General features: G+C 43.4%; 2 protein-coding genes across 5 annotated transcripts in view; one reads left to right on the forward strand and one right to left on the reverse strand.

The window, feature by feature from the left end:
* Positions 1-300: 300 nt before the first annotated feature.
* Positions 301-6,975, reverse strand: LOC123756665 (dual specificity protein phosphatase 19). Its single transcript, XM_045739892.2, is given in 4 exon segments — positions 301-1,865; positions 1,867-2,242; positions 2,597-2,726; positions 6,601-6,975. Coding segments are annotated over 3 exon segments (678 nt in total). The 5' UTR covers positions 2,658-2,726; positions 6,601-6,975; the 3' UTR covers positions 301-1,624.
* A 70-nt stretch (positions 6,976-7,045) lies between these two features.
* The window catches only part of LOC123756664 (protein RER1), a 45,355-nt gene continuing 29,024 nt past the window's right edge, over positions 7,046-23,376 (forward strand). The window contains exons 1-3 of one of the 4 annotated variants that reach the window (XM_069331721.1): positions 7,046-7,097; positions 11,723-11,804; positions 20,224-20,428. In XM_069331721.1, the coding sequence (XP_069187822.1) occupies positions 11,724-11,804; positions 20,224-20,428 (286 nt within the window). In that variant the 5' untranslated portion in view covers positions 7,046-7,097; position 11,723. Of the gene's footprint in view, positions 7,098-7,135; positions 7,265-7,354; positions 7,489-11,722; positions 11,805-20,223; positions 20,429-23,376 lie in introns of those variants that run through there. The other 3 variants (XR_006772662.2, XM_045739890.2, XM_069331720.1) reach the window with 3 other exon arrangements.

Genomic DNA, 23,376 nt, shown 5'->3' on the forward strand with positions numbered 1-23,376 from the left:
CCATTAACTTTCCTCTTAGTACTTTGTATTTTTTTTTTTTCCTAGATACCTGGTTGATGGGGTTTTGGGAGTTCTTCTACTCCCCAAGCCCGGCCTCGGCTTGACTTGTAAGAGTTTGGTCCACTAGGCTGATGCTTGCAGCACACTGCAGGCCCACATAGCCACCACAGCCCGGTTGGTCCAGCACTCCTTGGAGGAAACAATCTAGTTTCCTCTTGAAGATGCCCACAGTTGTTCCGGCAATATTTCTTATGCTTGCTGGGAGGGTGTTGAACAACCGTGGACCTCTGATGTTTATACAGTGTTTTCTGATTGTGCCTATGGCACCCCTGCTGTTCAACTGTTTGGTTTGGGAAGATATAGACATGGTTATACCCTTTAAGATCTTTTAGGTTAAGCACACTGGCTAGTATCTTCCTTCTGTGTTCAAAGTTTACAGTGGTTATGAGTACTATACACGCTTCAGGCTTACGTAACCTCTCCACATTGGATAGACTAAGATTTTCCTTGCTACCTACTAGTTTCACTATCATTTCCTCAATGATTTTTTGGTCAATTTTATCCTCTACTTTGGCAAGGTTCCTTATGATGAGGTTATTTCTTAGCTTTTTTTTATCCAAGGCTTCTGCTGCCCCCGCCAAATCTTCAACTTTACTATCATCAACTCTGCCTGCATTCAGGGCATTTTCCCTGAGTAAAGGATTTCCTCCTAGGTTCACCTGGTTTACCTCAGAAATTATGCCTACACATTTGTTAGTTAACGATTGTTGAAATTCCATAAACTGTTTCATCAAAACTTTCTGACCCTCATGTCACAAGTGTTTATCCCTCTGATTTCCTCATTACTTTCATCCATATCATTGTTGGTGGTGCCTGGGTCATTTAGGCCCTTGTTAGGCTTACTGCAGGGTATGCAGTGGAAATGTAAAAGGCGTTTGCCTTCGGTTGGCTCATTGTTGTATGTTTCGATTAATTTATCCGAGATGTTCTGACATATTTACCAGAGGGCCACTAATACTAAGTAGCCTTGACAAGGACAGGAAGCTCCCACTTGTCGTTTCTTTGGGTGTAGGCGCTCTGCAAGGCTGCATCAGGCACATGTCAACACCCTGTGCAGGACTTTGCTAATTTTCCTGTTATATCCTCTGATGTTTCACTGATTGTTTTATCGCTTGGTTTCCTTTATTTACATCCACAGAGAGCAATTATATCCATATTGGCATCATACATGTAAAATACATACAATAATTGTTTAAATCATCATATGATGATGACTGCATATGACTAGTAACATCCATGATGAAAAACATGAAATGGCAGTAAACATAAAATAGCAGCAGGATTTATTTCAAAGGACAATGTAAATGCCATTACATCCCCATAGACCTATTATATCCTTATCTGCATCAAAATGTGTAAAACCCGGACAATAATTGTTTAAATCGTCATATAACAACATCCATATTACCCCATGAATCAACACAGGTCGATGACCACAGCCTGAGGGTTAATTAAGTAATATATTTTTGTCCCCTATTAAACAAAAAATAAATTCTACTTAAGCTTTCCAGTGTCTGCCACTAAAAATAGCCAAAATTATTGGTTAATAATAAATGATGAATGATTACAATAAGGCCAATTTTGTTTCATATTCTTTCAATTGCTCAAGAAAGCCTGCATTAGGCCTGATGAATGACCTCTTTGATTTTACAAATCTAAGGGCTTCATCAAAACTCATACTGTAGTGTCTCATTAGATATGCTATTACAATGGAGGCCGAGCGTGAAACGCCAGCATTACAGTGAACCAGAACACATCCACCCGAGACAACTGCTGTGTGGATAAAATCACAGCACTCATCAAATATCAATTATCCGGCATCCTGGCACATCAAACACTTCTTTGGTTTTGTATGTAAACCATCCCTCAAAAAGATTTATTATCCCAGTAGCAACATTCAATATGTGTGTAACTTTATTAGTGGTGAGAATATCAAGGTCATGAGCAACATCTTGAGACCCTAAGATGACTTTGTTGAGGATATGAGCATAACGAAGATCAGGTTTAGTATCAACTACAAAGCCAGGATTGACAGAAGGTACAGCCAACACTTTGTGAGATCCATCAGAACACATTTCTTCAATCACAGACTGACCATCAGGTGTAGTTACTAGAGTCTGAATGTGATGCAAAGATCCTTTTTTGGCAGCCAACTGTTGTGCTAAACTTGACATTATTGCAACTGCAACAATTACAAATTAATTATGAAATTATGATAATTATAAAATGAGATTTGTTCTAAAAATCCTTATTCCAATATTACAATACTTTTCAGTACAATGACTTGGCTGCACTTTCATTACAGTAACTCACTTTTTATATTATATGGAATATCCAAAGACAACTTCCATGTATTTGAAACATGTTTCTACTTATAAAGAGTATGTTTGAATGCTTTACATTCTCCTTATTTCTATCTCACATCATCATCATTATTGTTATCACTTTGTGCTTTTAAAATGTCTGTATCATTAACACTACAAACTGTCCATAGAAAGAACATGTTGGGGATACTCAACATTCAAAAGAAACAAACCATATGGAGGTGCAGATTCCACGCATGAATTCCAATTCTTCGGGGAAGGATACTCCAGCATGTATCTGACATCATCAAAGGAAATGTGCCCCCGTGCCAATGACACCAGCACACCCACTATTCTGCGTACCTGATGGATTGTGTAATAAAACTACTTAGTAGCAATTCAAGAAACATTTCTTAATTAGAAGGGTATGGTTAAATTACAGTTATGATAACAAAAATTATTACAGGTAATGATGTTTTTAAGTGAATTCAAATATTAGTTTAAAGAAAAAAGTAATACCTTTATTTGATTATGGCAGAAGGACATTGCAAGGAGCACCATGGATAGCATAGTGTAATCAGCAAGCATGGGTTTTTTAAGTGCTGAGTCAGAGTATGTATTGATGAAGAGTGGGAAATGGGAGTAATACCACCACCAGAGATAAAACCAGCGTTGAATGTAATGAAACGCCATTTTCTGGGTGAGACTTGGAGGCTTCCTGGAGCTATACCGTGCTGATGTGTATATATATTACACCGTGGCAACAGGTCTAATATATGGCCTACTGGGGATGAGCACTGGAACCAGGCTCCGTCATAGAGGTACAAGCAGCAATGTCCTATAGATACCCCTGTGTAGTTGGAAGCAGTCTATGTGCCATCTACCAGGTCAGGCCCCGAGAAAGGTAGGAATTCCAAAACAAACTACAGCTGTTTAAAAATTACAAACCGAAAGCCGAACTACATGGCCGAACTAGCAAGCAGAACTCCCCAATCGAAAACAAGCAAATAAGCATGACGTCACAACAGCCGCCACGCAACTGTCTAAGCAACTCCCCCCTCCCAGGGAGTGGGAAGCAGGGTTCCCAGACCTCCCATGCTAGTTACCCAACCCTAGTTCAGAGGCTTAAAAAAAAAAAAACCCGACCGGAGGGAGGGAGGGATACCCCGGGAGCCTTTGGGTCTCGTCCAGAAAATGGTGTTTCATTACATTCAACGCTGGTTTTCTGTGGAGCCCCACTTCGGTTTCCCGGAATGTCAAAAAGATCGCCAGGAAACTTCATGCTGCCGCCGAGACGAAACTCACAGGTGGGGCACCATCAACGAAGCCACCTGATCACCATACAAGTGGTGGTAAACCCAGATAAAAAAAAAAAAAACTCGCAAAGAGCAAAGGAGAAGATAGAACCAGTCACGTACCGGACGGGACCAATCTGCTGAAAGGGGCAGAGCCACAGGAAGACCCTCAGGTTCGGACATCGAGTAAGCAATGTCTGAAACCAGGGCTGGGCCGGCTACCAAGGGGCCAACAGGATTACCCTTCCCTGGTAAGTCTCCAAGCAAGCCAGGACTTGGAGCAATAACCGAACCTGTGGGAAGAGGTACAGGTAATCCCACCTCGACCAGTCCAGTCGAAAGGCATTGACCCTCAACTGCCTCGCAGTTGGGGAAAGGCACCGCATATACCGGAAGTCCAGAATGAACTGAAGATTTGCACAGTCCCGTTTTGGGACTGGAAATGGGTGAGAAACCCACCGTAGGGATGAGGTCGTTTCGACCACACCCAGGCCTGGGAGTGGTCGAAAGATGGCACTCCAGGATGACATGATGGAGTGAAAGGGAGCCCCCGAACCCCCCGAAGGAGGAGCCGCATGACCCAAACGCCCATGAATCGTGGGACCAAGTGGGGAAACAGTCAGCCTTCCCCCCCCCCCAGTGCCCTGTCAACGGGGAGATTCACGAATTGGCCTCGTATGAGAAGCCAGCTGACAAGCAGAGCGAGCATTGTGCCAACTAGACAATGATAGCTCCGAAGGAAGCGCCTGCTCAAACTGGCACCAAGGGCCCACCTCGACCAGAAGAACCACAAGCCCTGGCACGTGGTTCCCTGGCACGACCCTTCCAGGAGGCCTAAGAACAGCCTCCCGGAAGAGTCACAGCACTGTTAGCAAACAACAAAGGACAAAAGGGCGACAAAAATCTAAGAGCCAGGGCCCAAGCGGATTCCAACGAGAGAGCAAGGATGGACTTGCGACACACGAGGAGAGAGGCAAAGAATACACACACCTCCTCCCGGAGTATCGGTGCAAACAACTTCAACATGCAGCCGACACCAGTGCCCCAGACGAAAGCCCATCCTCCTCAAGCCACGTCTTCATTAAGCCAGTCCGAGGACAACTCGAGAAGGGAAAAAAAGCACAAGACTGAGGCCAAATGCCCGCAGGCATGAAAATCCTCAGTGACCAAAGCAGCCAAAAGGGTGGGAAACTCTGTGCACAAGGCCAACATCCTGAGGAAGCACAGGGCTGAAAAGGGACACATTGAGGCGCTCAAAATTGCCCCTCAGTAAACCTGCAGAACGGTAGCAGCCTCCTGCTATTCAAGCGTGTGGTTCCGACAAAACCCGTGCCACTCTTCCCGAGAGAAGAAAGGACAGTCTGCTAGCCAGGAAAACTCCGGAACCTCATAACGTACCCAATACAGTATCCACTTGATTTAACAGCCTATATGGGGCTGTACCCCAGGTCATTATTTCCAGGGCTCTGGTATTTCCGAAGTTGTTGAAGGTGTCAGTAATATTTCAAGTAACATTTAGGTAAGATAAATTTTATATAACTAAAATGAAATAAAGTTTGTGTAATTGCATTCCAAGTTTGTTCCTGTGTTAGTGCCCATTCTATCACAGGTTACAATTAATAATTCCTTCATATGACAAGTTGGATCACACAAGTGAACCATATTAACAACACCCTCCCTCACCGCCACTCTTCCCTTGACTTTCAGGAATATGAAAATTAAGCTATAGCTTAACCTCTTCATGTGGATGTTACTTATTCCTGAGAATGATTGTCATCATTCTCTGTACGCCTGTTACTGTCATGTACATGTTACTAGATAACCTTTTGGAAGGAATATGCTGGTTATGCAATTTGGCTTACTTCTCATTTAGTATTGGGAGTTTACCCCCATTAAACATGTAACAGATTTTAACTGGATTATTTTAAGTTTTACCTAAAGTGCCTATAGTACAGCTTTACTGTATGTAGTGGCTTTCATATGCAACCCTTCTACCTGAAAATGTACTTCTCTATCTCATTATGTATGCAGATTTTATTAATAGAATATTACAAATATATCCAAAACCAAGATAATTACTTCTCAAGAAATTGGATTAGGCTTATATTTTTTTGTTTTTGTTTTTGAGATATATACAAGAGTTGTTACATTCTTGTACAGCCACTAGTACGCGTAGCATTTCGGGCAGGTCCCTGGAATACGATCCCCTGCCGCGAACAATCGTTTTTTCATCCAAGTACACATTTTACTGTTGCGTTAAACAGAGGCTACAGTTAGGGAATTGCGCCCAGTAAATCCTCCCCGGCCAGGATACGAACCCATGACATAGCGCTCGCGGAACGCCAGGCGAGTGTCTTACCACTACACCACAGAGACTTGGATAAGGCCAGCTGGCAGTAGTGTAATATTGGATACAGTCCGTGTGTGCTGTATTGTTTCCATAGTGTGTACTGGAACTAGATACTGGGAGCGAAGACAACATAGAAGTAGGCACTTTAGCAGTACCTCAACCATCAGGTATGGCCACAGGCGGTCAGGCAGTCTCCGTGGTGTAGTGGTAAGACACTCGCCTGGCGTTCCGCGAGCGCTATGTCATGGGTTCGTATCCTGGCCGGGGAGGATTTACTGGGCGCAATTCCTTAACTGTAGCCTCTGTTTAACGCAACAGTAAAATGTGTACTTGGATGAAAAAACGATTCTTCGCGGCAGGGGATCGTATTCCAGGGACCTTAGGATTAAGGACTTGCCCGAAACGCTACGCGTACTAGTGGCTGTACAAGAATGTAGCAACTCTTGTATATATCTCAAAAAAAAAAAGGTTGTGCACCTTACTGACAATCCCAGACGGAAATTTGAATAGTTTATGGTCAATATTCGAACCACATTTTGTAAACTGTATAGTATTTACTGCAGATGAAAATCCATCAGTCTTCAGTACTTACAATGAACTATGTTAATTGTCAGTGTGAGCTGGTAGTTCTGGTTATGAGGGAGACTTCTTTGCTGCATAGCCAGACTAATAGTGCGAGGCCGTTACACCAGGTCTTACTCCACACAGGGTCGAGGGCGAACCCATCACTGCCTATTCTTGGCCTGTGTGCAGTACGGATCAAGAAAACAAAGTTATACGCTCGGAAGATTGCCTGTGAGAGCGCACCAACTTAAATTTGCTCAGTACGTCTTGTTTAGGTTGTTTTATAAGAGGAGAGAGCGGTATGAGGCATAAAGTAAGAGGCGAGCGTGTGTGGGGAAGGTGTGGTGGCGGCGGCCAGCGTGCGGCGGCGGCAGACGACACACTCAGCTGATCCTCGCCATCACCCCGGACGTGACGTCACCGCTGCTGCCACCTCTACCACATTAGTTTTTCCTATGGGTTCACCTCTGTTTGAATTAACAGGGGCACGCTACCTGCGGTTTAAAGGCTATATTATCTAATTAGGTACATTATATGTGCTTGAAGAGTTAAATTAAAAAATAATATTATCAATAACCTTTGTGTATTTGTGACATGTGGCATTTATGTGAAGTTACAGACACGTATTTTCCGGTGTACCTAAACGTCTGGTCAATTTTTACAGTTAACAGAATTCATATTGTAGGAGAAAGGTAAGAAATATGTAGGTCATTACTATAGATGATAACAAAGTTAAGGATGTGGTCAAGGTAAAGAGGCTAGGGTGGGAAGAGTGAGGGGTAGTATAGCGGGGGCGAGGAGTGTCAGAGTGACCTGTCAAGCTGAGATCACGCTACTGGTGGCCCGGTGTTGTGCAGCCTTCCTCTCTCCACACCACTCCTCCTTACACCCCTGTGATCACGCTATTGCAGGCCCGGTATTGTATGGTGTTGTGCAGCCTTCCTCTCTCCACACCACTCCTCCTTACACCCCTGTGATCACGCTACTGCTGGCCCGGTATTGTATGTTGTGCAGCCTTCCTCTCTCCACACCACTCCTGCTTACACCCCTGTGATCACGCTACTGCTGGCCCGGTATTGTGGTGTTGTTAAGGCAGCCTTCCTCTCTCCACACCACTCCTCCCTACACCCTGTACTGTGCAGCCTTCCTCTCTCCACACCACCCCTCCCTACACCCTTGTGATCACGCTACTGCTCGGGCCTGTACTGTGCAGCCTTCCTCTCACCACACCACTCCTCCCTACACTCCGGTGAGATATTCCACTTCCTCTCCTAATTGCTGGGCAAACATTCTTTGCCCAAACGTACTTATCTGATCATTGGGAAAGCAATTCTTAGCCTGTTGTGCAACAAGTTTTCATTATATTCTTGTTGAGGTTTGTTGGTATGTGAAAGAATAAGCTGTTTTATTCACTTCTATTCTTAATTGTGATTTGTAGTCTTGCAATCTGTGCTATTTAGAAGTCTCATAACATTGTGAGGGAAACCCTACCCACCACATGCGTTTTAAAAGGTTTTAAAGAACGTTGTTCCTTGTCTAAGATAACATGATACTAACATACCCCTACCAGATCTGTCCTCCTCTCTACCTAACCTAACATTCACTTGCCTAACTATAGTCTAAAATGTATTAGTACTGTGCATAGTGTTCGTATCCCCTCCTTTTCCTCCAGCTTTTTCTCAACATTCATTTTCTTAAGTCATGGGAGCCATTTACCTGAGGACCACTAACACAGGTGGTCTCGACAGGGACAGGAAGCCAGCGGCTTGTCAACGGTCCCCTCCCCTATTTGCCTTGATGATCTTTTCCAGTTGTACTTTAAAATTTAACAGCGTTTTGGTAGTTACGGCTTCGGCGGGTAGGCAGTTCCATTGTGGCTTGTTGAGCTTGAAACCGGTGTTACTTGTTTGTGTTACATCTGACCTATTGAACAAATTTTCCGGATCAACATCCTCTAAATTGTTAAGTATTTTAAGTTTCATTGAGATCTGCCCTGTCATGCATGGTTTGTAGTGTTGTTAGCCCTGTGACCTTCAGGCATTCCTGATATGGGAGTTGACACGGCTCTGAAGGATTTTTGTTGCCCAGTGTTGCACTTTCTCCAGAGCAGCTACAATATGTCATTCTGAAGAAGTGGTCTCCATGCTTGGATACAGGAATCCAAATGGGGGCTCACCAGAGATTTATAAATTGAATCACTACCTTCTTTTCCTTAAAGTCAAAGGAACGCTTGATTATTCCAATGGTTTGGTTAGCTTTTCTGGGGGAAGCCCTGTCAGCTCCTTAGAGCTATCCAGGCTGATATGGATATATTAGCTTTCTGGCATCAGTCAATGTGCATGGAGTTCTTGCCTACCAGGGACCATGAGCCGGTTCATTGCCTGAACCGCGGGGGTTCGCTGCGGTCCTTGGCTCTTTAGGGGTGGTCGCTTCAGGTGACTCATCTGCCGAGTTCTCGGGGTTTGGCTTTCCTGGCAGTTCACGTTCGGGGGGTGTCCAATGTCCTGGCAGACGGCCTGTCCCAGTTCATTCCCCATTCCACGGAATGGACAGTTGATGCAGACTCTTTCAGTTGGCTCTGCCAGACATTCGTGCCTCAGGAAGTAGATCTCTTCGCGTCGGCATGGTCGAGGCGTCTCCCGATATATTTGGTGCCCTTCCCTGACTGGGAGGCCGCCGGGGTCAACACAACACCAACACAGACTTGTTGCTAGGCAGGGAAGTAAATGAAATGTATGCCAAATTTTGCAAAATATACAAGGAAGGCACACAAACATTCATACCAAAACAGATGCAGGGCCAGAAAACAGGATTGGTTCAACAGAAATTGTGAGAGGGCCAGAGGCCAAAAGACGCAAAAATGGAATCAGTATAGGAAGAGGCCAAACCCCCAAACGTACCAGCGATACAAAGATGCGAGAAACAACTATACGGCAGTAAGAAGGCAGAAAGAAATTTTGAAAAAGGGATAGCGGATAAATGTAAAACAGAACCGGGCCTATTCTACAAATTCATAAACAACAAATTGCAGGTAAAGGATAATATCCAGAGGTTGAAAATGGGAAATAGATTCACAGAAAATGAAAAGAAAATGTGTGAAACATTAAATAAAAAGTTCCAAAGTGTGTTTGTACAAACTGAAATCTTCAGAGAACCAGACACAGTAAGAATTCCAGAGAACAACATAGAGCGTATAGAGGTGTCTAGAAATGAAGTGGAAAATATGCTAAAGGAGCTCAGTAAGAACAAAGCAGTTGGCCCAGATGGAGTTTCACCATGGGTTCTGAGAGAATGTGCATCTGAGCTCAGCATTCCACTTCACCTGATCTTTCAGGCATCCCTGTGTACAGGAATCGTAGCAGACGTGTGGAAACAGGCTAACATAGTTCCAATCTACAAAAGTGGCAGCAGGGAAGACCCCTCAATTATAGATCTGTATCATTGACAAGTGTAATAGTGAAAGTACTGTATTGGAAAAACTAATCAAAACTAAATGGGTAGAACACCTGGAGAGAAATGATATAATATCAGACAGACAGTATGGTTTTCGATCTGGAAGATCCTGTGTATCAAATTTACTCAATTTCTATGATCGAGCAACAGAGATATTACAGGAAAGAGATGGTTAGGTTGACTGCATCTATCTGGACCTAACAAAGGCTTTCGACAGAGTTCCACATAAGAGGTTGTTCTGGAAACTAGAAAATATTGGAGGGGTGACAGGTAAGCTTCTAACATGGATGAAAAATTTTCTGACTGATAGAAAAATGAGGACAGTAATCAGAGGCAATGTGTCGAATTGGAGAAATGTCACAAGTGGAGTACCACAGGGTTCAGTTCTTGCACCAGTGATGTTTATTGTCTACATAAATGATCTACCAGTTGGGATACAGAATTATATAAACATGTTTGCTGATGATGCTAAGATAATAGGAAGGATAAGAAACTTAGATGATTGTCATGCCCTTCAAGATGACCTGGACAAAATAAGTATATGGAGCAACACTTGGCAAATGGAATTTAATGTTAATAAATGCCATGTTATGGAATGTGGTATAGGAGAACTTAGACCCCACACAACCTATATATTATGTGAGAAATCTTTAAAGAATTCTGATAAAGAAAGAGATCTAGGGGTGGTTCTAGATAGAAAACTATCACCCAAGGACCACATAAAGAACGTTGTGCGAGGAGCCTATGCCACACTTTCTAACTTCAGAATTGCTTTTAAATACATGGAAATGGGTGTTTGGGCGGGTGAGGCATCGACGTGTTTGGGGGTGAGGCGCGCCCATGTAACCCACTTTTATGGATATGTCTGTGTAGGCAATTTTATTGCGATCACAGTGATACCAAACAAAACCATATGCAACAAGTTTTGACTTGATAAACACAGAGTAGAAACATATGGGGAGAGTTTAGCCGAGTTTAGCGTGAGCGCGAAACAAAGGACGCAGTTCTTTGGTTGGTGGTGGCGTAATGTTAGCTTTGGTGAAATGTTATGCATATGTTCTTATAGAACATTTAATTAGCTACACAGTGATACCAAAATAAAACACGTACATCGAAAATGAGGGTCACAAACATAAGGAGAGTATAAACTTTTCAGTTGTGGTTGAGCGCATGTGCAGCTGGGCGCGCTGGAGCGGGTAACCCTAAGCCAACTTCCCACATTCCTGCGGGTGGGGCGACACCATTATTTATTGTTTATATTCATATGTCCATGTAGGGAATTTTATTGCGGTCAGAATGATACCAAAATAAACCACGAATAACAATTATGGGGTTGGCAAACATAAAAACATTGTAAACATTGATGCCCGGTTTGACGCTCACGACTAACGAACGCCACAGTTTCTTATTTGGTGCGGTTCTCATGTTGGATTTGGTGACAATTTATGTATATATTCCTCTAGAGCATTCTCTCGCGAACACAATGATACCAAATTTAAATACATACCGCGAAAATTAAGCTCAGCAGCCCGAAAAGATTATAAACATTTTAGTGCTGACGCGCAGTAGGCCAACACGAACGGCTCACTTGGGGGTCAAGGTCAGCCTATTCCCAGGGAACGCGAAAGTGTTAAGTTGTTCATATTTTAATCTAGTTTAATATTTGGGTTAGCTTATAATTGTGTTGTATTTTCCAGGATGATGCAAGACGTTCTAGAAACTAACGACTCAATCTCGCAGCCAGGCCTCATTCAGAGATTAAGTACAAGTATCAGCAGGGTAAGTAAGCATTAATTTTTTAAGTTAATCATCTAATTTATCCTTGTCTTTTTGGGGAAGCCCTGTCAGCTCCCTAAAACTATCATACACTGATCTGTGCCGTACTACAAAATGCCATCATCTGCAGAGTTCTATATGGCCTACTGGAAACCACAAGCCAAAACCTGGCCCCCTCAAAGAGGTGCAAGGAGCAATGGCCTATGCACATTTTACATTTAAAGTTAATCATAATTGCCACCACTGGGGAAGGCACCCCAGTAAGATAGGCGAACTAAACACGGTTAAAAAACAAACTGTGCATGTTTAAAAACAAGACTAACACTCCAAAATTGCTAAACAATGAAGACAAACTACCAAAATTTCTTAAAACTAGCATGAGCTAGTTTGCCCCACCTCCCCCTTCATTTGGGGTGGAAGGAAGGAGGCAGACCAGGTCAGTGGAGCCCACCACCATCAGTTCTATTTTGATGGTGCCTAGTGGAGTCCTGGTCACTCTGGCTTCAGTCTCATTTTTTGTGTGGTGCTTTGCATTTGGGCAGTTATTATAAAGTTGTGTGTGTGAGCCAGGAGTGTTTGTTGTTTAAGATTCAGCTTCTTGGAACAAAAGTTACAAGTAGCACGGGCTATGGTGAGTTCATAGTGGACTTGAGCCAGGAGTTTAGTGTACTTGGAGCTGCACGAACTCAGGGTTATCTTCCCTGTGCACTCTTTGAGAACTTCTCTTGTGTGGTCAGGGTTATCTTTTTCTGGGGTGTTCGAGATACATTATCTTCAGGAAGGGGGGGGGTCTCCTCGCTTGGGTAAATCCTCGTCCTTCGGGTAAACCAGTGGTATGTGACTGTTTATCTTCTCTTGGGTTGGGAGTGTTTTTTGGCTTGTAGGGCATACTGGAGTTTGTGTGACCAGTTACTCGATTAACACATAGGAGTGCCGACATTTCTCCCTGGTTGCCTGTTACTGGGTTACCGGCATAGCATTCCCCAGTGCCTAGGCTTCCTGCAGGGCTCATTCACCCTGTTAGGCCCTGGGAAACTCCTATGGGCTTGATTGTACTTTGGATACCTTTTCTGAGCCTGCTCTCACCTTGTGTGAATTTGAGGGTTGTTCGTCGCCTGTACCACCTGGTAACATTCATATGTTCTGCTCCACCATGCTGCCTGTTGGGTTGGTGACACCTTCAACCCTGAGTCATGTGGACTCCTTCCCTTCCATGTGCTGTCTTTCTCATTCCTCCGTTGAGGTTCAGAGGTATTAGGCAGCGACTGCATTACATTTGAGGTTTTCAGTGGTCTTGATTGTGTGCCCGGTTGAATTCCCCAGATCTGCCCTGCTTGGTGTTTAGGGACTAAACACCAAGGGTGTTTAGTTCACCTCGACAGCGTTTCTGGCCACATCCCTCTGCCTACCTCAATGACTTGGTTGGTTTGGGCTCCCAGGCCAGTCTGCTTGTGTGGTAGCCAAGGGATCTGGTTCTTTCCCAGCTCACCAGGTTTAGGTTCCTGATGAACAGGCAGAAGTCTCAGTTGCTTTCATCCCAGGTTTGGACCTGGTTAGGCCTAAATTGGGATTCTCAGATGATACTACTTTCCCTGTCTCCAACGGTCTTACTCCGGCTCCAGTGCTGACATATGCTGGTACAGTATCCATTCAATTTAACAGCCTCTTATTTACCATTCCGGCAGTACCAATGACCAGTTTTGAAGACCGGTACCTTGAGCCTGTATACCGAACTGGTGGTCGATAAAACCATAGGTTGGTATTGGGTTGGTTTTGTCATTGGCGCGCCCTCACATGGCAAGCGGCCACTGACCTCGATCGTCCAGAATTGTAAATTAAATCTTTCTTTAAAATTATAGTTTAATGAAGCAAATTATAAATTATTATTAATAAAATATTTGGAAATAATTGTTATTAAGCCAAATTCTTTTTTCTTATTAAATACCTTTTATAGTACAGTGGCACCTCGACTTATGATTGCCCCGACTTAACGATAATTTCAATTTCAAGTTACAATGTTAATGTGATCGAAAAATGCAACTAGACATACGATGGTGTTGTCAACTAATGATATTTGTTGGTACACATTTGGGTCGACCGAGCGCGTGGTTCCTGGTCACGCGGGCCGACCTTCCTCGGTTACGACAGCTGCTCGCTTAGTGACAATCACGCCTATAAGAAATTCCGTTTTTGTGGTGATTTTTTTGCTTTTTGAACATAAAGGTAATTTAATATCATGCCATGGGTCCCAAGAAAGTCAGTGGTAAGGTTCAACATATGAAAACCCCATGTAAGGATAACCATAGAGCAAAACAAGAGATCATTCGTAAATATGAAGTTGGTGGGCGGGTTGTTGAACTAGCTAGACAGTACAACAAATCTCAGTCAACAATATCCACCATACTTGCTAAGAAAAATGACATTATGAGTGCTAAAGTGGCAAAAGGCGTATCAATAATCACGAAACATAGAACACAAACACTTGAGGATGTTAAACAGTTAATGCAAATGCGAAAGAGTTTAAGGCGAGCAGGGGATGGTTTTGAGAAATTTAGAAAAAGAAGTGGCATTCATAATGTTCTGAGTGTTGTGTGTTGCGAGCTGGTGGAGAAACGTAGCGAAGAACTGACCACCGAAGAACCTCACAAGGAGCAGCAACAAGGGACAGCTGAGGAAATTTCTTCAGGGGAGGAGGAGACAGTACAGAATGTCCCTTCCTCATTAATTAAGAAAATGTGTGCAGCATGGGAAGAATTGCAAACTTTTGCTGAAACGACTCGCCCAAATCACGGTGCAGTAGGCCGTTGCCTTAACCTTTTTAACCCTTAAATGGCGCATGGCTATATACCATTTGACACCCACAGACGCATACAAAAAAAAAAACTTTTTTCTTCCTAACCTGTTAACACTTTCGCCTGGGCATGACGCAGCATTGCGTCATCTGTTTACTGTCGGTAATGCCGGGGATGACACAGCATTGCATCATCCACTTTAAATAATCGCCAAAAATCAGGTTTTTATCCGATTTTTTGGGGACTGGTTTTAAAATGCGCGCCGATGTCTTCCCTTTTTCTTTGTTCCGCCCGCAGGCGGCTCGGCATACGCCGTCGGCCCATTGTTTTTGCTCCACTGTTGTGATCAATGTCGCCTCCCCTCGCATCTCAAACGCGTGAACATTTCGGCTATTTTCCGTGGCTATATTTCTTACTGCGGCTTTAGAAACTATCTACGCTTACTTCACGATGGATAGTGATCATGAACAAGGCCCTTCCAGGAAGAAAATTGTGAAAGAAAGGCTTGAAAAGGGCGGGAATTGGGAGTGTAGCTGGAAGGCATCTGAACGCTCACTCGCGGCTAACGCGTGGCCCGTCTTCAACTCGTCGGCGGTTGGAGTGTGACCAGGTTTTTTATTTTATATGCTAATGTTCCTCTAGAGAATTCTATTGCGAACCCATTGAGATGTAAATGAAAGACCTAGGACGAAAATTGAGGTGACCAGAGTGAAAATAGTGAAAACATTTTATCGCGTTTGCGCGCTCCTGGGTAACTCGTTCGCAATTTCTCTGTTTGCTGCGGGTAATTAGCCGGGCTTTTGGAGTTTATATGCATTTAGTGATGTAGAGAATTCTATTGCGAACACAATGATACCAAATTTAATCTCGTAGGACGAGAATTAAGGTGACAAAGTTGAAGAGAGCATACACTTTTCAGAATTTACGCTTGCCTCCCGTGACACCCTGGGACCCAAATCGCACAGTTGAGGGGTGGCGCGCGGGGTACGCCAAAGTGTTAATTTGTGTTCACTGATCATGGGGAAAATAATAAAAAAAATCGTAAGTGGCATATATTGCCCGCTATAGGACGGGGAAGTCTGGCAAAAAACAGGCGCTGACTCAGCGTGCGTCCCAGGTGGTCTCTTGCTCGCCAGCTGTCAGGCCGGAGTTGCCACAAAAAGATAATTACCTAATTATTTCAATGTCTCCGATTGATTTTTCGTAGTTTTTTTTGCTGTAATATTATTCAATAGTGTGTAGTGTGATATATTTATATAACAAAATGAGTGAATCATCGCTGTACTCAAAAATATGGTGTGCATATTGTTGATTCAATTATGTTCATCAAACGGTGAACAAATAGTTTGTCGGTTATTACACTATATACACAGGTTATATATAAGTATCTGCATGTTTTGTTCACCATAACGAACCACTAAGTTGCTATTATGAGTCAAAAAGTAACGAGGAGTGACCACCGTGTACCAGCCAGCCAGCCAGCCACTCACTCCCTCCCTCCCTCCCTCCCTCAACACCTCACTCGCCTACATTCTCATCCCACCATACTGGTTTTTGCTTTTATTCACTATATACAGACGTTATATATAAATATCTACATTCGTGTTCACCATAACGAACCACTAAGTTGGTATGCTGAGTGGCAGTGGCAGCCAGTGGCAGCCCGCCACTGGCTGCTACTCCCTCCCTCACCTCACCTGACTTGCCACCATTCTCCACCCACCATACTGTTTTTGCTTTATATACAGACGTTATATATAAGTATTTACATGTTTTGTTCACCATAACTGTACATCTAAGCTTGTATGTTGAGTAAAGGCACAAAGACGTAGGACCTCACACAGTGTGTGTGAGAACCTCACACGGTCAGCTGACTGCCACCCTCAAGGCCAGACGCACTAATATTTCTCCTCCAACAATACTGTTTGTGGTGTTATTACGCTATATACACACATTATATATAAATATCTACCCGTTTTATTCACCATACTGGTACAAGTAAACTGGTATGGTGCCCAAAGACCATCGTGGTCACTGGTAAACAACATGATAAATCATGCAGATGACGCCACCGCCCTCACCAAAATGGCAGCTCCCAACCTACTCCTCTTGCTGTTTATACCCTCTATACACACGTTATATATAAGTATCTACATTTGTGTTCGCCATAGCGAACCACTAAGCTGGTATGGTGAGTGCAGTCAATAAAGGTGGCAACACACAGTCAGAAGACAACGCCACTACCCTCCCCTCCCACAGCATTACTCCTCCCTCCATGGAGCACAGCGCTAAATATCACCACAATCTTCCTATTATCAGAACCCTGGTCAGTTTTATCACAGTCAGGGGTCTTGTGTAATAATATCATTGCTACATAATAGCATGAACAAGTATATTATGGCATTTTTAGGCGATGCTGTGGTCACAAGCTGAACAGCAGTGCTGTAAGCTCATGCTGCGTGCGTCAGGCTTGGTAGCTCACTCGATACTGAGGCCCCTAACACCCGGGAATTTGGCCCATGATTTTTTTTTAAAATGGCGTCTGTTTACAAGAACCCTGATGAAGGTGTGGTGAACCCCTGTATCCTCGGGCCGTTTAAATCATGCGTAGTACTCCAAAGCATCATATGATGCAATGCGCAATTTACTGCAAGTCGGTCAAAGCATCATATGATGCGATGCACAATTTAAGGGTTAATGACACTGTGATGCCTCACTACAGACAAAAATTAAAACACATGGAAAAACAAAAATCTCTGGAAAGGTTTTTAGTGAGACAAACAAGCAGTGAATCACAATCAGGTCCTAGTGGTATGCAGCCAAAATGTAGGAGAGAGTGTACCCCAGAGAAGTCATCACTGCTTGATGTTATAATGGAAGGGGACTCCCCTTCCAAACAGTAATAATACCTCTCCTCCTTCCCCCTCATCACCATCTTCCATACGCATCACGAGTCCTCCATAAAGGTAAAATAAACATATGCACTGTATTGTAGTTAGAAAAAAACATTGTATTCAATATAAAATGTATTTGTAAGTTAATATTTTGGAGGGTGGGGATTGGATTAATTCAAGTCCCTTTATTTCTTATGGGAAAAATCACCTTGACTTACGATCCGTCTCTGGGAATGGATTACCATCGTAAGTCAAGGCCCCACTCTATAGACACTTAAGTATTTTTTTCCCACGGACATGAATGTACTGTGTTGGGCCATGTGTCCTCATTGTTTACAGTGGACTCGCACAGCTAGCTTCAAGGACATTACTGTCTCAACATTAGCCAGAGCTAATCAGATTTATATTTTTTTTTATAAATTCATGATTTCAACGGTCCATGAAAAATTTTCGTCTATAATCCATGCTGAACCCACTAGGAATTCAAAAAGTCGTTCAGCATCCGCTGGCAACGAACGCTTTATAAGCCATGCTGCACCCGCCGATGCTAAATTCCCATCAACAAGTCGTGCAGTATCCGCTGACCCATCAACAAGTCATTTCAGCATCTGCCGGCACCGAATGCCCTACAAGTCATGCTGCACCCGCCAATACTGAATCCCCACGGCAAGTCATGCAGTATCCGCTAACAATTATATAAAATATGATTGAAATGCATAAAAATTAGTGTAAAAAGCATTGATAGAGTACAGTACAGTATTGTAAGTGTTAATGAATAATTAAGCATTGACAAAAAAATACATTGTACACAGTGTAAATACAGAAATAAGTTTCAATTGTAAATGTGCATTACAGCTGTTAGTCAACATTTTTTTATTTAAGTGCAGTGCATTACTCACATGTGAATTAGTAGTAGTTGACGACGTATTCTTCACAGCTTTGTAATCTTCAGCTTCATAAAAATTGTCAGTTTATCAATTTCATTACAGTATTATAACATATTTGTTCAACAATAGCTACATATTAGTCTGCAAATGTATATTCTATCATTAGTGCAAAAAAGGTGAACTTACAAGATTTCATCTTGGCTAGCCCTGGGTTAGTGACAAGGCTCGATCGTCATTGTATGGCCTGGCTGCCACAGCCTGTGTAATAACATTAAAAATAGCAAAATTACATTACCTGTACTGTACAGGGTAAAACAAAACACATCTTTAAAATTTTATTGAGAAAACATTAACAATCATTGATTGATACACAAAATATTTTGCTTTACATAGGAATTAACCAATTTTTATCCACTCATTTGGATTTGATCAGAGAGTGTTTACACATTAGCCATGCAGCAACCAACAGCTGGCTTAACCGTCGGCGCAGCACTAACTTGTAACGCAATTACACAATGAACTTTATTTCATTTTAGTTATATAAAACATACCTTACCCGAATGCTTCCTGACATATTACTGACACTTCAACAACTTTGGATTTAGTGGAGGCCCACATTTAACAACCTGGGTACAGCCCCATATAGGCTGTTAAATAGGGTGGATACTGTAATGAGGGAAAGTGAGGTGACTCGGCAGTTGCTTGAGCAGCTTGTGAGGGAGCCTGGTCTTTGCACTTCTGGTTTACCCATTTGGCAGGGTTTGGCTTCAGAAGCTGTTCTGGTTCTTTCAGGTTAGCCACTTTTACCACTCGAGATTGTTGGGTGCAGATTCTGTGAGCCCTGTGTTGTCAAGTTTTTCGGGTTTCGGTTCCCTAGCATCTTCCTCCACCCTCACTCAGTGTTTTCATGGATGCCTCAGCTGTCAGTTGGGGCTTTGTGCCAACCAGCCTTATGACATTTCAAAATAATAGGAATAATAGGCTGTGAATCTGTGAAGTCACAGTGGGCAAACTGAACCATCTCCCACCCACCACCACAGGCCGGCGTGACGCTTGGCGGACCCCTTCCTACCTTCCTAACTTTGTTCAGGTAGCATGACTCCCCAACCCCAATCGGAAACTGGAAGTTTCGGATAACTAAAGTTCGGAAACCAAGTGGTGCTCTGTATCAGCGAAAAGCGGCGAAATTTGTAAAAGGACGGGTTGGACAGTTAGAGTAAATTAACTCTCACTAGTTTCATGAAATTTTAGTGGTTTGTTTTCTTTGATCAGGGAGTTCTTTTGGCAATTTAGGGGCTACTATCACATTTTCAACCATGCAGTAGTCTGTTCTGGTTTTGCCTATCTTTCTGTGCGCCTTCCCCAGTGGTGGCAATTATGATTAAATGTAAAGTGTTCATAGACTATTGCTCCCTGCACCTCTAGGAGGGTGCCAGGTTCTGGCTCGTGATCCCAGGTAGGCCAATAGAACTCCGCAACTGATGGCACTTTGTAATATGGCACTGATGAGTGTATGAAAGCTTCAGGGAGCCTCCAGGGCTCACCCAGAAATTGGTGTTTCATTATATTCAATGCTTTTTTTTTTTATTACCACAGTCACAACTTCAACCCCCACTAAAACAGCCATCACAGACTAAATCTTCACAACCATCACCAAAAATCACTTCAAACATGATAAATTCAACTGGCTAAGAACACAATAGACATGAATGGCCACTGTATAATATGCTATTAATACAAGATTTTTCCATAATATTGTAGAGAACTGTACAGTACATAAAATTGCAGTATATATAATTTATATTTGTATAGCAAAGTCACGTTAAGTTAAAGATTCTCTGTTTTTCAGTTATATCAGCACTACTTAGACAAATGGACCCCACATACAGCTTCACGGTGGGCGTTTACACTTGTAATGATTCTTGGCTTCATGTTGCGTATTATGCTGAGGCAGGGATGGTACATTGTCTGCTATGCACTCGGCATCTACCACCTCAATCTCTTTCTAGCTTTCCTTACTCCGAAAATTGATCCAGCCTTTTCACAAGAGGACGGTAAGCTTTTAATTTTGTAATTTTTATTTAAAGTACTGTATATGGGTAATTGTGTGTGTTTGATGTGTAATGACCTATACTGTACTTCACTGTACATTGGAACCTCTGTGTACAAATTAAATCCGTTCCAAGAAATGCAATGTAACTCAAATATACGCACACCAAATGAAATAAGAAATAATGTATACAGTACATCCTCGATTCAATGTACCCCGATTCAACGAATCTCCAGCTAGTTCGCACACTTTTCACGCCGGATTTACTCACCCGGTTCGACGAACAATGGTTCGCCGAAGCGGGAGATGTTCGGATTTGCTTACAATGTCGAGACATAGTTTACAGATTGGTGGAAAACTTTCCCATTTTATCACAGATTACAATTAATAATTTGCTCATATGACAAGTTTGATCACACAAGTGGACCCCACAAGTGGTCCACAAGTGGTCCACAAGCTTACGCTGTTGGGACAGAGTTCACAGAGTGGTGGAAGACTTTCCCACTCCATCACAGGTTACAATTAATAATTCCTTCACATTACAAGTTGGATCACACAAGTGGACCACACATGTGGGCCACACAAGTGAACCACAAGTGGTCCACAAGCTTACGATGTTGGGACAGAGTTCACAGAGTGGTGGAAAACTGTCTCATTCTATCTACAATTAATAATTCCTTCACAAGACAAGTTGGATCACACAACAAGTAAACCATATGAACCAAACACAAGCCAAAATGGTCCACACAAGAAGTGACACATATTAACCAAATACCAGCCAGAGTGGTCCACACAAGTGAACGACTTGAGTTTCAATGATTTTCGTCCACTGATTTGTGGCACACGTATCTTTGTAACTTAAAGGCTGAAGTGTGAATAGCTAGCTAATGTGTTGAAAATCTTCTTATATACATTTTCTGTGATGAAACAAGATGAGTGAGGGTGGACAGATAAGGGAAGACTGTACAGTACTGTAAACCTCGCTTTACAGTGAGGTTTCACTCGCTTTCATCTGTGTCGTCATAGTTCAGCGACCCGTGACTCTGAACGTTTCAGATTAATAAATCATTTCTAAAACTGGTGTTTTAATAACTTTATTATTCTAATTAAACTAAACTAAATAAAACCAAAAATATACTGTAATATGATAGATATCTGCTATTTGAGAAATTATTCATGTTATTGGTGGCTCACAAGTCCAGCGCGAGTGGACAGGTTTAATCCGTGTGCGCACAACACCATGCTTGTTTTGTTCAATTTCGTTGCCATAGGTCAGTGACCTACGGCTTCGAAATAATAAAATTAATAAATCGGTTCTAAAATAAGTATTTTTGTAGCTCTTATTATCGTAATAATGTTGCTAAACTAAATATATAACCCAAAAAATATAATTTGATGTAAATCCAATATTTGAAAGAAATTTATGTTACTGAAAATCAAACGCAACACCATGCTTGTTTTGTTCGATTTCGTCTCCACAGTATGCTAATGTCAGACTTTGGCATCAGTCTTGTGTATGGAGTTCTTAGGCCTTCCGGGGACCACGGTCTGAACCTGGCCCCCTCAGAGAGGCAAATGGGAGCAATGGCCTATAGAAACCTCCGTGTGGTTGGAAGCATTCTATGTCTGCCATTGACTAGATCAGGCACCCAGAAAGGTAAACACCCCAAAACAAACCCCTATTCTGGTTAAAATTGCTACCAAAAACCGAACTAGTGGATAGAACTCCCCAACAGAAAACGAGCAAACTAGTATGACGTCACACGTCGCCACGCCGCTGTCTGCGCAACTTCCCCCTCCCCGGGAGGAGGAAGGGGGGAGCCCCAGATCCCTCACGCCAGCTACCCACACCTCAGTTCTTGAGGTTGATTCTATAGGCAGAGGTCATGTGCTTTGGCTCCAGTGTCTTTACAGCACTGTGCTTCGTGTGTGGTGTTTGTTTCCAGGGGATCCAGGAGTTATCTTCGGTACTCAAGCTGCATGCGCCTAGGACTATCTTCCCTAGGTGCCCTGTAAGTACTGCCCTTGGGGCTTGGGACCACCTTGCACAGGCTCCTCGGGATCTGCCTCTGCTGGTCCGTTCTACCGTTTGGTTTTTGGCTGCCCGTTGGGATCCTGGGTGTTCTGTTCTTCCTTGCTACCAGCGGGTAAGAGGCAGTTTGCACTGGTAGGGGCGCAGGGTGCTGCGCAACTTCGTTTTCCTGACATAGCGGCCGGCTCTGTTCCTTGGGGTACGTTGTCCTCTTGCAGGGTTTTGTTCTTATTTTTGCCTTGTGGGTGGGTTCTGCCCCATTATTCCACTGGTGTTTGCCCCTTCCACAGTTCTCCTCGGTGGTGCCCCCTGCTAGGTCCCCGTTAGTGTACACGTTCCCTGGGGTTCAGCTCTAGAAGTTCGCTTGGTAGTTTTAGGTGTCGATTAGCTGCACTGTGCCTGGGACTACCTGAGCACGAGTCCTATTATAGTAAACGCTCAGGACCCTGGGAATCCCATCGGACCCATGCGCCCCCAGGGATGTGACCTCGGAGTCCCCACTCGCTCCATGCGAGTTTGAGGGGTTGCTCGGTACCCTTGTCTCGGGGTGACCCTCGTTGTTTTTGCTTCCGCCACGCTGCCTGTTGGGTTGGAGATGCTTTCGACCCCGAGTCCCATGAGTGGTGCTGCTTGTTAGTGACTCAATTTACCCAATCCTCTGATGATTCTATTCGGGTACAGGCAGCGCAAGCGTTGCAACTAGGTTTCATCTGTTGCAACGCGCTCGGTTGGTTGTTCTCCCAGATGCCCCGGGGCTGCCCTACTTTGCTTTTCGAGACCCGGACTTGGGGATGGGGGTCGCTTCGATCCTGGTTCAGTCTGCACCTCCTCTTCTTTCCCCTCCAGTTGCTCGTTCTGGTCTCCCCCCCCCCCCCCCCTTGCTTCTGGCCCCGAAACGTCTGAGGGTTTCGGAGTCGGGG

Source organism: Procambarus clarkii, chromosome 26 (assembly GCF_040958095.1).
Source record: "Procambarus clarkii isolate CNS0578487 chromosome 26, FALCON_Pclarkii_2.0, whole genome shotgun sequence".
NCBI lineage: Eukaryota > Metazoa > Arthropoda > Malacostraca > Decapoda > Cambaridae > Procambarus > Procambarus clarkii.